At 33.9% G+C, this 15,879-nt stretch overlaps 1 protein-coding gene across 2 annotated transcripts; it reads right to left on the bottom strand.

Annotated features, from left to right (window-relative positions):
- Window positions 1-8,180: 8,180 nt before the first annotated feature.
- Window positions 8,181-14,652, bottom strand: LOC120258972 (C2 domain-containing protein At1g53590-like). 2 transcript variants are annotated; one of them, XM_039266474.1, is made up of 12 exons: window positions 14,363-14,652; window positions 12,956-13,030; window positions 12,643-12,786; window positions 12,075-12,170; window positions 11,859-11,990; window positions 11,427-11,579; window positions 11,293-11,334; window positions 10,985-11,033; window positions 10,059-10,151; window positions 9,758-9,941; window positions 9,461-9,582; window positions 8,181-9,118 (listed from the first exon to the last, which is right to left on the bottom strand). In XM_039266474.1, exons 1-12 carry the CDS (start codon window positions 14,486-14,488, stop codon window positions 8,256-8,258), a joined length of 2,079 nt encoding a protein of 692 aa, XP_039122408.1. In that variant the 5' UTR covers window positions 14,489-14,652; the 3' UTR covers window positions 8,181-8,255. The 2 variants fall into 2 exon arrangements, with proteins under 2 accessions (XP_039122408.1, XP_039122409.1); XM_039266475.1 differs by lacking the exon at window positions 14,363-14,652 and having other exon boundaries at window positions 12,643-12,770.
- Between the last annotated feature and the right edge of the window lie 1,227 nt (window positions 14,653-15,879).

Here is a 15,879-nt window from a genome sequence, read left to right as displayed (position 1 = left end):
GATTGCCTCAAGATCTGTGCTCTCGGCTGATCTTGTGATTTAAACATTTTAGATCGCCTCGAGATCTGTGCTCTCGGCTGATCTTATGATTTGAATATTTTAGATCACCTCGAGATTTGTGTTCTCAGCTAATCTTGTGATTTGAATGTTTTAGATCGCCTCGAGACCTGTGCTCTCGGCTGATCTTCAGATTCTAAAATTTTAAATTATCTCAAAAATGTCTTCTGGACTTTATCTTGAATATATCCAAATATAATAAAATTTAGTTATTTTAACCACATGTTGTCCCAATTTGATTATGATTTGACTGTATGTAATTTTTAAAATTTTTATTCGATTTGAATCAAGACGTGCAATTTTTTTACATAAACAACCCTGTCAATGGCTCTATGCACCTCTTGACCAGGGGTAAACTCATGGTTGACCACGCTGCCTCCCATCAAGGCGGACCGTGGACCCTCATCCCCACTGCAATGTCGGACTAAAGTCCGTAGTCACCATCAAAACCACCCTGTCGAGAACATCAGGACCGTAATTCACCACTTTTGTGGATATGTTCAAAACCTGTAAGTGCTCAAATAATACAATCCATGTATATTGCATACAAGAGTCTTTTTCCAAAACAAATATTCACACATCAGGAAAGAAATCCATATCACAAGAGCGTTTGCCAAAAGCAAGATATTTGTACAAAGTTTCATAATTCTTTTCAATCCCGATAACAACATATTTATAAACTTTTGCATTTCAGAAATGAAATCCATTCCTACATTCCGATACATATTCGAGTAAACAATGTTTTGTAAATCCAAATAATGCATTCTAGCAAGCATTGCATCAAATTCATTTAAGATCAAAATAACAATTTCATCAGCCATAAATGATTTTCAAATTACATAACAATGATAGAAGTTAAAATGATAAATTTTGAAAGCATGAAACTATCAACATCTTACACGGGATATGAATAATAATTCAAAGGCTTGAACAAAACAAAACATGCTATATATTATAGCATTTCATATAGAAATCAACAAGGAAATTTAAAAATAGTTTGAAGGAACATGATAAAATACATTGAGTAAAACAAAGTGGTAAATGGGAGTAGTTCCATCCTTCCTCAACAACATAAGTCCACTCAACTTAAAACATCAAAGTCCCTCTATCAGACTCCAATTATAATGAAATAACCCATAATTATTCTCACAAACTTGCAAAGATTTAACGAAAGGATTATAAGCAAGCTTCAACTTAATAGTTTTCTAATAAACTTCCATTCTCATCTTCTAATTCTATTAGTCCCAACAAGATGCTCCATCTCTATTATACTACCAAATCAACTTCATCAAGGAACTCTTTAAATACACATCATGACTCACTAATCCCCACATCCCTTGTAATTGAAATCATTCGAAATCATTTATATAAATTCATCATAAGTATTGTCTCACCAAGATCTATAACTTCTTATGTAAAAATCAAATAAACTTTTTCAGACCAAAATAATTTCACATTCACATATAGATAGTACATCGTCTCATATTAAAAAAACAACATTTAACATTTTCAAGGTTTAAATTGATAGATTTGTATAATAAACCTCAATATTAAATCACCATAACATTATAGAATTCATACCAAACCAAGATTTCACTCCGGAACAAAAATTGAAGAAAATGAGACGGTGCTATAATGACGCTACATACAGTGCTTGCGGGATTCATGCGGCCTGTGTGGTTGCCTGCATACACCCCAACTAATCCCTTATTTCACTATTTACTCCTCCAAATGATCTCAAAAGCTTTCATCCGGTATGTAACCCAATCATATGCATAAAGTTCTATGAAATTCCTATTACTCAATTAATTGTAACTTGACCAACTTTCTTTACTCAAACTATTAAATTTAGTCATGAATTCTTTTGCATTTATTTCTCTTAATAACTCATCAAATAATCTAAATCATGAGTCCTCTAATGTAAGCGCACACATTTCCATCTTCCTCCATTATAAATCCATTCACAAAGTCACCAATAAGTTCCTCTATTTCCTTCACATATGCATCCCAATAAACATAAGTCCCACAACTTCCCTAGAACTTAAGTTTGCCAACATAAGCAAAGTATACAAGCGCAAAAACCCATAATGTAGGCTTAAACCCCTTAGTATTACCTCATCATCATTAACCTTTTCAATGACTTAATCCTCTCCAACTTATACATCTCCATCACCTTCTTCTTTAATTTATGCCATCATACATAATAACAATTCCTCTAGCCACACCTCTACTTCACTAACATCTTCTTTTATCATCATTTCTCACACTTAATTGATCATTGTTCACATTAAATACTCAAGAGCATTTCATCAAACATCTTACATGCAATGACTAACTTTCCACACATCACTTCTAGCATAATACATGAATACAACCCATTCACATGAGCCATTATTTAAGTATTTTTGTTCTACCCAAAATGGGAAAATCACCCCCATTTAATACATGAGATCCTATAATCATCTTGACATAGATAACAACCAATCTAACTCCCAAAAGCTTTAAATTTTTAAAAAAATAAAAAATAAATAAAGTTGACAACAAGTATAGAATGTATTATACAAACAAAGTGAACTTATGACCAATAAATTAACAATGAGGTAAAAATATACATAACAAAACTTTTGATGTCAAATAAAGCATCAATTTAAATTCAATCTTCCAATTAAACATGATATGGATTCCAACAAGACAAAACCCAAGCTTGGACCATGATCATTCCAAATCCACAACAATTCGAACAAATGAAGCATATAAAAGCTTAAAGAGATAAATAAAGGTCCGGTTAGCCCACTCACCTTTCTTCCTCACTTCCTTCTCACTTCAATAGGTCTAGGAAAACAAAAGAGAGGAAATGAAGAGCAACTTAGGGTTCAGATCAACAAAATAAGAAAACAAATAATTAAAACCTAAAGAAAATTAAAGGATTTATTTAACTTTAATCGTTCGAATGACTGGAGAGGATGAATGGAGGAAAAGCTAGGGTTCTCAGCTCAAGGATGAAGGTAAAATGGAAAGGAAAATCTGGTATTTTAAACAAGTTCTCGGGTTGCTACAGTAACCTTAATTACTACAATACCAACTAAACTCTACAGTAACGGGCTGAAAATGCTATAGTAATTGATCAGTTAAAGCTACAGTGTCAGACTGGTTATAACAAAAGGTATCAGCATAATCAATGCCATATTGCTGTTTGAAACCCTTTGCTACAAGCCGAGCTTTATATCTATTGACAGTGTCATCTGAATTTTGTTTGAGCTTAAAGACCCACTTACAGTCTATGACATTCAGATGCCAGGTTTTGTTCTTTAGAAGGGCATTGTACTCGGCATCCATTGGCTCTTTCTACTTGGGATGCTTCATAGCTTGAACATGTGAAGTTGGTGTAGCAAGATGAGATGCGGATACAGTGAATGCCTTTCGGTTGAGAGGATAATGAATAGTGCCATCTATAAATTGCTTTGGTTTGACCACATTATTTTGTAGTCTGGTTCTCATGTGATGCCCCCCTCCCCACCGGGTCTTGTTCAATTTGTTCAAATCTTGGGTTACTTTCTTGATTTCCTATAGAATTTGATTCAAAATCTAGAGTATTAATGGCAGATAGAACGAGGTCATGATTTCTCAATTGATCAATTTCAACTACTGGTTCTTGTGAAGGGAATTAAGTTGAAATTGAAGGTTGAACAAATAGAGATGGGCAAGACAATGATGGAGGGGAATCTTTCCTGTTATGGGAAGCATTTTTAGGCTTATTGGCAAAGGGAAAGATTGATTCATCAAAGACCACATTAATAGAGATGTAGACACGTCCTGTGGATCTATGCAAGCACTTGTACCCTTTGTGAATGCTGCTATATCCTAAGAACACACATTGTTGTGATCGAAACTCAAGTTTCCTTAAATTATAAGGTTTGAGATTGGGCTAACAAGCACACCCAAAGACTCTAAGCATTGAGTAGTTCGGTGGAATGTCTAGAAGACGTGTAAGGGGGATTGAGTTGTCAATGACTCGGCTTAGTAGACGATTGATGAGATAGCAAGTAGTAAGGAATGCCTCATCCCAGAAATGCACTGGCATTGAGGCTTGAGCAAGAAGAGAAAGACCAGTTTCAACAACATGATGATGTTTTCTTTCGACCATACCATTCTGTTGATGAGTGTGAGGACAGGAGACCCTGTGAGAGATGCCAACATCTCTAAAATATTTGTGCAACCTCTGGTACTCACCTTCCCAATCATATTGTATGGCGTGAGTTTTGGAGCCAAGAAGTCATTCAACATGGGTTTGAAATTGAAAAAACTCATTCTCTACATCAGACTTGCATTTTAATAAGTAAATTCAAGTGAATCGACTATAGTCATTAAGGAAGCTAACATAATACTTGTAACCACTTACAGATGGGAGTGCGGGACCCCAAACATCTCTATGAACAAATTCAAGAGGAGCAATGGACACATGAGTTGAAGAGTTGTAAGATAATTGATGAATTTTAGCTTGTTGACAAGCATCACAAACAGGGGAATCTTTATTTGAACAAGAAAAGTTATTGGATAATAGAATTTTGGAAATGATTGGAGAAGTTGGGTAGCCAAGCCATCTATGCCATTGTTCATGACTAAGCTTTGTGGTGGTCAACAAGTGAGGTCGCAAGTTCAACGATGGACAAGAACTCTAAACAGATGATAGTCGGTACAAACCCCTTTACAGTTTCCTTTGAGCAGAAGTTTCCATGTGGCTAGATCCTTAACACAAAAAACCTAGGATAAAATTCAAAGATAACATCGTTGTCAGAAGTGAATTTATGAATAGGTAGGAGATGTTTGTTGATATTTGGAACATGAAGAATATTATTAAGATGTAATAGGTGAGATGAACCAGTAATAGAAGAATGACCAATGTGAGAGATTGACAAACCTGCTCCATTTGCGACTTGCACTTAATCTGAGCCGTTGTAGCGTTCGCTGACTGTAAGCCTATCAAGGTCACTAGTGAGGTGATCAATTGCTCCAGTGTCAGCATACCGATTTGGATCAACTGCATAAGATGTTATGGCAGCAGCGGCAACACGACAATCCTCAAGCTGATAGGAGTGGTCAAAGAGATGATAACATTGTAGTGCTTCATGACCTAGTTTACCACACACTTGGCATGTAGGCCTGTTGGCACTGCTATTATTGTTGTTTCGTCCAAATGGTCCTCTTCCACGGCCATGTCATCTTCATCCTAATCATGCGTGCCCTCCTGGATTGGTTCCTCTGATTGCATTATTTGCTAAGGATGAGATCTGGAATGCAGAGTTAAAACTAATGAGATGAGCATACAAGTCATTAAGGGAAATTAGCTCTGAACAGGTTGACACAGCTATGACTAGTGAGTCATAATCTGAGCCAAGGCCAGAAAGCAAGTAAGACACAATTTCTTCCTCCTGAAGTGGATGACCAATAGAGGCCATAATGTCTGTCATACTTTTCACCTTATGAAAGTAATCAATTACAAACATGTCCTTCTACAGATTAGACTACTGAAGCCATATATGCAAAATCCTAGGATTTCTTCTGATAGAGAAGAAAGTAACGCACTAAGCACTAATTGATCCTTTTGATACTAGATCTTGTACTCAGGATTGGGAGACTGATGTGCTTCACTAGTGGTTTCTTCAATGATCTTGCACTGCGAGACCGCAACAAATCCATTGACATAGCCGAGTAGTTGTTGGCTTTTGAGGTAGGGAACAATCTGAGTTTTCCACAAGAGATATTTGTCTCGGTTGAGTTTGACATTGATGAAGTGGTTGAAGGAGGGAGTAGGAAGAAGAAGGCCAGAAGAGAAGGGAGAGCCAGTGGCTGATGAACTAGAGGACATTGTATTTGGATTGGCTATAGTACCATATAATAAAATGAAAATAATGCCACACACTACTTAGTGGGGTTTGATTATATATATATATATATATATAGTAGAGATTACAACTGAATCAACAATAGAGGAAGAAGGAAAGAATATAACTGAAAAGCTACATAAAAGCTACATGAGAGAGGAATACAGTAACTAACTCCTACAATATAGCAGGATGGTGAAACGTTCACAGACAGCTCTTTGACTATTTCTAACATTTTGATCTCAACTCGTTCAATCAAATTCAGTTAGTAACTGAACAAATCTCAACCGTTAAACCCTATTTCTACTAGATCTACAGAAAAACCAAAAACCTAAATATAAAACTAAACAAACCCTAATGAACCCTACTAAACCCTCATTAGTACACACTGTAGCATTTTCAATTAGTATCGTGCTCAACTGCTGACCTTCTGTAAACGTCCGCAGTTGATGTTTCTCAATATATATATATATATATATATGAAGAAAGATCATCTGGGGACGTTCACATGAATGTCCCCAGACTTTGAAAAGGTAAAGAGAGATAGAACAAACATGTGCATGAACAGTAACAGTATCTGAGCATTGTATCTTGTCCGATTGAGTTGTTTATTTGTCCCTTGGTCTTAATTTAGGTTTTTCCTCTCCCCACTGTAGGTCTAGTAAAAATCAAATTGGACGACTGAGATTGATTCAATCACTATTGCGATTAAGATCTACGGTTCATATCAAAATACTATGTATTACATTTTTCACTATGCTACTATTTATAAGTATGGTAATACTATGCATCTGAACGATCCACACCGTTAGCTTTTGATCTAAGGGTTAACATTCAACTTGCTTAGAGTTGATATATTAGGACGTCCATAGAATACTCAGCCTATATATATGCTTACTAACAATAACATATATGAAAAAAGGGTTTCTATGGTCGTCCGTAAACATTCACAAGCAGTAACATGGTTGTTTTAGTTTTTATATTTTTTAACTATAGGTGATAATAGGAATAGGGTTCAATGATTGTGATTTGTTTAGTTACTGTGTGAATAATTAATTCAACGGTTAAAATTAAATTATTGTGCATCCCACTTTTTAACATTTATAAACACAGTATTCTGAATACTATTTATCCCACTTATAACTGTGTACCACAATAATTATTATTTACTCATAATCAAGAAATCGTTGGATATTAATCCAACGATCCAAATCAATGTGCATAGATTAATAATCTATGGACGTTTCACAGAGGATTGATCCTTTAATACACACCCATATATATATATATATATATATATATATATATGCTTATTAACAATAACATTTTTATTTTTATTTTTATTTTTTTATTGTTTTAAAATAATAAAAGAATTAAATAGATTTATTGGTTTCCATACATACACATATTTATAATTTTTTTGTTTTTCATTTTTTTATATTATATCATTGATTATTGTTTTATTAGATTTATCCAATGTATTTACTTTATATATTGTGCTTAACAAAAGAAAAAAAAATAAACATGTAAAATCGTAATTCTTATTAGTTTTTAATAATAAACAATAAATAAGATTATATATAAATATGTAAATAAATAGAAATACTACACCTAGATCATTAAAATGACATAATTAAAATTACTAAGAAAAATAAAAATATTCATAAAGCCGACATGTTAGTGCCGGCATAAATATTAGTATAACATTATTTATATACAAGTTAACTATAAACTTAAGTATTTATATCAATTTAATAAACATCAATTATTTTTTTTAATAAAATAGATAAATTATAAATTTATTATAAAAAAACATGAGAAAAAAAAAGACAAGAGAACTAAACCCCCGAGTAAAAGAAGCATTCGGATATAGATTATATTACCTTAAGTAGGCATTGTTTACATACAACATAAATTAGATTCTTTTATTTTTTAGTTTTTATTACATATAAACACTTTGAAAGGTAGGTATTTCATATATATAAGTATTTGATTATATTTTTATATGCCTTCGGGCGAGTGAAGGAAATGTTCCTCACCTTCAAAAGTTATTTTAGATGCAATTTTTTTAAGATTATGTAAACTAAAATTTTCAATATTTTAAAACAGAATCTAACAGAATATTTCCACTGCAGAAAAAAAAACATGAATTTTGATTCCAAGGAGGGCTCACACAATTGAACAGCATTCAGTAAATATTTATAGATTCTATATTCTGAAACAGATACATTTACCAAAAGACAAGATCAACATCAACAAGAGTAAGCAAAATTACACAATTTACAGAACATAAATTCCAAAAGAACATTACATTCTCTAAATTTCATCCACATTATTCCCAGATTTCTCATCATGAGCACACAATGAAGTAGCATCAATGGAGGCACCTTCAACCACAAATGGATGTTTCATTGAATCATTTGATGAATTTATACCACCATGAGAACTATCATTATCAGCCATATCAACAGCTTCTTCTGTCAATTTCTTTGAACTCTTCCTGCCCAGTGAACTCTTAATGTGTCCTAATTTCCCACTTCCTTGCTTTGAAGTTTTCACTTTAACTTCACTCTTCTGATCTTGCATTTCATCTCTGATGTTTTCAACACATGCATCATCGACAATAAGTTTGACTGCACTGCCATGGTCACCGACTGCACGAAGGTTAGGGCCAGGTGATGGAAGGACAGAGTCATCGTTCGGTCTTGGACTTTGATTCTTCAAGCTAAGATTGTCATTCTTTGAGGTTTTACGAAACATGGAGCCAATTTTGTGTAAACCTTTACGTATCGTCCTTGTCCCCGGCTTATGACTCCTATTTCCAGAAGTATTTTCATCAATGCTGTTCTCACTCGACGAGCAAGCAGAGCGTGGGCTGTTATTGCTGTTGTCCTCGCTATAAAGTTGAGTTGTTTCTGTACGTAAAACGCGTCCTTTTCTCGGTTCCCATGTCTGGGAAACATCACTTCCAGGATGATGTACCCAAATTCCGGTCTTCTCTTGCCCCTCGATGTCAACAGCCTCAAACTCATCTGCCATTTTCTTACTTTTATCCATGGGTGTTTCAACATTGGAGTAGTCTTCACTCACAGAACTTGGCCTGGGGTCAGTAGATTCCATGCGTTTGGGAGACTCTTCTTCATCTACTTGTTTTTCCTTTTCCTTCCCCTTTTGATTTTCTGCATCAAAACAAAGTCTCAATTTTGTTTACTTCCCACAGGATGCAAGTGTAATGCACATTGCAAGAAAGCACAAACATCAAAGTTTATTCTAGATAAAATTTGTCCCAGATATCTGAATAAATACCTTTACTACCGTTGACAGGAGACTAAGTTGGGTGGCATGAGCATGTAGGTATAAAATTAATGATAGCTAGATGTAATGGTTTCAAACATTTCACTATTTTCCATCTTCTTTCAAAAACGATGAGAAAACCTAACTCAAGGGGCAAAAGATGCACAATCAAATTTTAAAAAGGGTACATACTTACAGATTCAAGAGACTCCCACAGAATTTCATACCTTCTTCACCTTCAAGTAGAGTTATTGCCAAGTGTAGCCTTCCAATTTTGACATGACACAAAGATATCCATTTGTCATGTCTTTGTCCACCCCTTAGTTCATTGATGTTTATTGAACAGTCTCTGTAAGCAACATGCAAATCCATGAACTAAGATGCATTTATGATGAATATCAAGCAACATCATAAAATATAATGAAACAAAAGAGAACCAAAAGAAAGAGGATCAGATAGAAAATAAACTATCGGCAAAATCAAATTAAATGTATAAGATGTTCAAACAAGAGCAAGAAACTGACCCAAGTAGGTCATCAAAAATATGGTCCTTATCTCGAACTTCAAGAACTAGCACATTAGGAACTTCCCATGAGCTGATGGGTATCTTGAACTCCTCCATCCACTTGGGAGACAACGTCTTCTTTTGAATCTTTGTCCGGAATCTGTAAGGACCAAGCTGACCTTTCACATATGGGTCTGCAAGCCCTGCAAGATAATAAATTAAATCATAAACTCATGGGAACTTTTTAATGCCATGAATGCCACAAATTTAAGAGGATTCCGTATGTGGCATGTACTGAAGGCAACAGACAGAAGTCTCACCATTAAGATCGGATGGTTTCATGTCATTTGCTTCTAAAATTTCCACCTTAGCAAAGGCTATAGGACGTTTCTCATCAACGGTGAACCAGTTTTCTGCAAAGCACATCAACATTATTGCAACAGCACGTCAGAAGATGTCATAAATATTAAAATAAGAAAAAAAGCTAAGAACATGGAATAAAACAAAATTAAACTGAAGTAAAATTGTTTCCATGCATCAGACTGAACAAAGAAAACAAAATGCAAAAACGACTGAAAGATAGCCAATTAAGTATATCTGCTGTTTGTTTCTTTTCCTTTTATCCTTTTTCCCTTTCTTTCTTTTCGTTTTTCTTGAAAAGACTTGACAAGAAAATGAAAGAGGGAAATTTACTCTCATGTTTGGCTGAACAAAACAGAAAAGCTTTACAAGAAAATTACTAAAATTTTCATTTCTTTTCCTTCCATCAGTTCATCTTTTTCACTTTTCCTTCATTCCCCTCACGTATTTGGTTCTATTAAAAGAATAATTACTCATAAATGATAACTTGCAGATTAATCATCAGAATCTCTAATATCTCAGCCCAAACATGTGCAAGAAGGTGGTTCAACCTTTGCTCCACCCAATCAAATCAACGCATGTGACACTGCTACCACAACACTTCAACACTCAAATAACAACTCAACGATTCTTCAAAATATTTTTTTTCTTTATTTCTTTGGTTGTTTTTTCTTTGAATGTGGATGAACCACAGATCTACTAAGAGATGCGATGAAGAATAAGATGAGCACAAGATTGATGACCATGAATATATCCCTCACCAGATAGAAAGCAATCATAGCTCATACAGAGAATAAATAAATCAAATTGTGAGAGTTACATTAAACCTCTCAAGGAAAGCACATTTAGCACAAGACCAATAATAAAGCATTTGATTTCCAATTACCTGTTGGTGCCGAAACGAACTTTTGCACATCAATTACCATCATATTTGGCTGAAAAACAAAATTCATGTTAGAAATTCAATATTGTGATTTCTACATTCAAATATTTATGAGTTAATATAATTGAATTTTTATTAAATATTAAATACTTCTTAACAAGTTTGTTATTTAAATAGTAAATACTTTTTAACAATTAAGTCTTTGATAGGAAGACAAGCCTAGAGACAGTGCCCAATCTCCAACCATACTTTTTGGAGCTTAAAGCATAATGAACAATACTCTCCACCAATCAAGCAGAAAGATAACTAACCTCAACCAAAGTTTGCTCAAACGCAACAGCCAAAATCTTATCCTGTATAAAAAAAAAGGATCATCAACAGATGCATGAAATGGTTTTTTGCTGTGCAAAAATAGAATTTATTTTAATAAATAATGATAACTCACTAGCCAGCCAGCAATTCCTGGAAGTTCAGTAACATCAATACCATGACTGAAAATTGGTTTGACTGTTAACTGTATGTATGGTTGTTCAACAAAGCATACTCTTACACGCCCAATGAACGGCCAATGCCTAAGAAATTTTACACCCACCAGAATCTGCAAGATGATGTTAATTGAGATTGCATACTGCCATGTTTCTTACAGTTTGGAAAAACTTATATGCTCAAATTAAGAAGAAAGAAGCAGTCATGAAAAAAAAAATACTTTAAATCTTTCTCCAATATTGCACCTTAACCAAAAGAGAGAGACAAACACACACACATAGCGATCATTTCATATAAAATTCTAAAATAATTCTAAAATTCATCAAAAAAACAGAAACAACAAAAGGCATCCATCATTCTCATACATGATTATGCATGACTATAGCACTACCTTTCCTTCAATATGCATGCCAGTCATATGCATATTTGCTGAAATGCCAAACCCTACTCTTTTCCTCAACTGGACTGCAAGTATTGCGCTCATGTCATCAGCAGATAGGAAACTCATTCCTAGTTCTAAAACCTGAAAAAGAAACCTTCTTCAACTAAAAGTCTTAACATGTCAACCAAATTTATCCAATTGTATCCAAATCCATGCCAGACTTACCAAGTGATCATCATCAGGGGAATCACGAAGAACCCGCATATCAGTGAACATTGGAGGGTTCCTACCCAAGTAAAGGTGTTGAACAACTGCTTTCCGCTGCACATTGAGAAATTATAAATAAAATCGCACCTCCAGAATACATTTGACTATATCAAATCCGAAAGCATAAACATCCCAAAGCATATCAGTAAAAAATATAAGGAACAGGAATGATTCCTGGTATTAAATAAGGGGGAATATCACTTTCAAATAATATCATCTAAATAAGTACATACAGCATGATAAATGTGCTCAGTACAAGATTCTAATATTACTGAACCCAAAAAGTCACTGATGACCATCGTAATGGAAAATAGAACAGCAAAGAAAGCAGAAAAATTAACTTGAATAACACATAGATGCCAGCATAACAGTGATATGCTTATAAGCCTTGTATATATATATAATCACTGTTATGTTGGCATCCAGCAACCCAGAGACTGACGAAAAATATCAGGTCAACTTTTAAAACACCAGTAAAACAAAAACGTAAAAATATTATTAAAGAATTCAAAGGGAATTGCCATACCGCTGTCCAAGGCTTAAATTTGTCCAAGAACCATGGTATAATTGGCATGAGAAATTGTTGAGATGCAATTTCTTCCATACATATCGGCCAAATCTTTGCAACAGCATGATTTAACCACCGCACTGATTCTGTATCAGAAAGAAGCTGGAAATAAAATTACATAAGCCAAAGCTATTCAACTTGTAAGATTGGCAATAATTGGATTACCAAAAAAGAAAGAAAAAATGATTCACAAAGAAACTGAAGAACTCCACGACTAAAAAGGAATGCTCAACTGTAAAAAATAAATTAGAGCACTAGATAAAATTATTACCCTCCGCTGACTCGCAGCCTTTCTTTCTTCGAACTGTAATCTCCTCCGTAGTCTTAAGTTATAGTGTTCATTAACCTAGGGAAATAAAGCCAGAAAGTTCAACTTGAATAAAGCTTCAGTGCGTGATGATTTCAACTATCACATAGTGAAGGAAACTTAAATTAGCAAATTCATCAATAGAAAAACTTTAAAAAAAAATCAGTCAAGAAGACTTTTATCTCCAGTGAAAGAAAACAAAAATTCAATCAAGGAGAAGACTACTACAGCCAAAATCTAAAGATGGAAAAATAATATTGCAGGTAAAAGAGATGTCCAGGTCAGGGCCCAGACATGATATGCTGTCGTTTATTAACACCATGGTCATATATATAACTTGCCACTATCTAGCACTACTCTAAAGACATCTATCATCATGAAATACCCAATAAACATTGAAATGCTAAAATGAAATTTTACACAACAAAAAAATGACCATCTCCTAATGCACAGACTTCACTCTTCCCTAACATCAACAATTTACACAAAAAATGTAAATCTTTAATACCAGATCCTAATATCACCGAGCCTGTGAGGAAGTCTAACATCTTCTCTTATTTATTTTTAAGAAGGGTGACAAGCGCCTGTGCACCCTCACCTTGGCTTATTGGGGTCCATGTGGAGAGTCCAAACTGCCACGGAGTTAAGCACTCTATGTGGGATTCGAACTCTCGCCACTTCCCCCACCCGCAAAGGACCTAAAATGGTGCTGCTAACCACCCAAACCGGATGGCTTTGGCAGGAAGTCTAACATCTAACCCAAGTATAACACTGTCACAACAGAACAGAAAATAGCAGCCTTGATCCAACATACATTAATTGAATTCACTAGCAGCACAGAACTTCAACACTTGTTCCAATATCTCTATGCAAATTGATATTAGAAATTTAAAAATCAAATTAACAAAGCATAACCATCAAACATGAATCATGAAATCACAAACTCGTAATTAGTACAAATTGAATGAGATTGATTCATTAAAATCTTTTTCGAATCCAGAACAAAAACAAGAAGCCAAGTTTAACATCTAAAACCGGATGGCTTTGGCAGGAAGTCTAACATCTAAAACCCAAGTTTAACACTGTCACAACAGAACAAAAAATAGCAGTCTTGATCCAACATACATTAATTGAATTCACTAGCAGCACAGAACTCCAACACTTGATCCAATATCTCTATGCAAATTGATATAAGAAATTTGGAAATCAAATTAACAAAGCATATCCATCGAACATGAATCATGAAATCACAAACTCGTAATTAGTACAAACTGAATAAAATTCATTCATTAAAAACACACACACACACACACACACACACTTTTCGAATCAAGAACAAAAACAAGCATCCAAGAATATCAAATCTCTTACCCTGTAAACATAAATCAAAGAGATGAAGTAGAGAACAGGATGAAACAACCCAAGATAAGCGAAGATCCACAGCGCCAACAGCACCAAAGCTACATGATGTACAATCGAAATCTCGGTTACATCCATCGAAAACCACCAAAAACTACTTCAATCCGAGAAGATGAAGCAAGAGCAATGAATCCAAACACTATTCTATCGGTCAAAAGAAAGAGAAAGATTGGAATTCGAAGAAGCGAGATCATCGAGTCTCTCAATTAATAAAGAGAGCAAGATTGGGTGTTTGGAGAAGCAGGAAGCAGCGTGGGAGCGGTTGACGAACGTGAAAAGACGACCAGAAAGTGACATGCCTACGTGGCTACCAAGTTTTGTCAGCGCATGACACGTGTCCTCTTTTGTCGTTTTTACTTATCACACCTTTACAATTTTTTTCAAATTATATTTTCACCTCCTGGTAAGAAAATTGCATTTTTTAGTACTTGCACGTAAAATCATTTATATTTTTCTCTTTTGGATTTCTGCAGATAAGAATCCTCAGCAATTTTCAGGCGAGCTCACTACTAACATCAAGCACTCCCTACAATTTTTGAATTCTACTTCCACTCCTGAAAATGGAGCAAACGTCTGTAGCACTCACACTATATGAGACTGACACTTTTTGCTGAAGTAATAGAAGCGGATTGTTGATACTTTCAGATATCATCTCCTTGCTGTCCATTTTGTTTTCTTTTTTTTTCCTCTATCGGGAGTTTCTTGCTCTTGATTTTCATTTTTTACTTATTTGTCTTTCTTCCTTTACTTGTTGTTTTCTCTTTGTTTTTTTTTTCCTTTTCTAATAAAATTTTATAGTTCATCCACTTTTATAAAAAAAAAACATTTTTTATAAAAAAAAAATTTCTTACAAAAAGAACTTATAGCCTACTAGTATTTAGTTTTATGTGAAAAATAAGGATGAGACATTTAATGGTCTCAAGTTCTAGATTCATTTGAAATATTGGTGGTACCTAATCGTCAACTGTGAGCAGGTTTGGATAATTGCTTGTGGCTTTCGTAATAAAAAATATTTTTTTAATAATTTTTATGAGATTTTCATTGTATCCAACAAATTAAAAATTTAATTTAATAAATACCTATATTTAATATTTAAATAAATAAATTTAATAAATATTAATTAAAATTAAATTTGAACAGTTCACATAAATTTTTCCAAAAACAAATTCAAGTGGTTAAACCTTAATCCAATCTTAACCCAGACTTTTCCCCATTACTTATTATTTTTATTTTATTTTTTTAAAAAGGTTCCCCATTATTTCTTGATTGAGATTTTTTATAAAAAAAAATAATTAATTTGTTGCATATAATTTAGAAATTTGGGTTTCATTTATGATCATGGTCTGAAATGTGAGGGTCAAATAATAATTTTATTTTTTTTAAAAAAAAAGTAATTGGAGTGATGAGAGATTTTGATATTTTTGAGGCGGCAATATGTAAAATCGCCTTTAAAAAATCAGTATCAGATC

This window comes from Dioscorea cayenensis, chromosome 4 (assembly GCF_009730915.1).
Source record: "Dioscorea cayenensis subsp. rotundata cultivar TDr96_F1 chromosome 4, TDr96_F1_v2_PseudoChromosome.rev07_lg8_w22 25.fasta, whole genome shotgun sequence".
Classification (NCBI taxonomy): Eukaryota; Viridiplantae; Streptophyta; class Magnoliopsida; order Dioscoreales; family Dioscoreaceae; genus Dioscorea; species Dioscorea cayenensis.
Note: the sequence above shows the minus strand (reverse complement) of the source record. Positions and strands in the feature narration are given on the sequence as shown.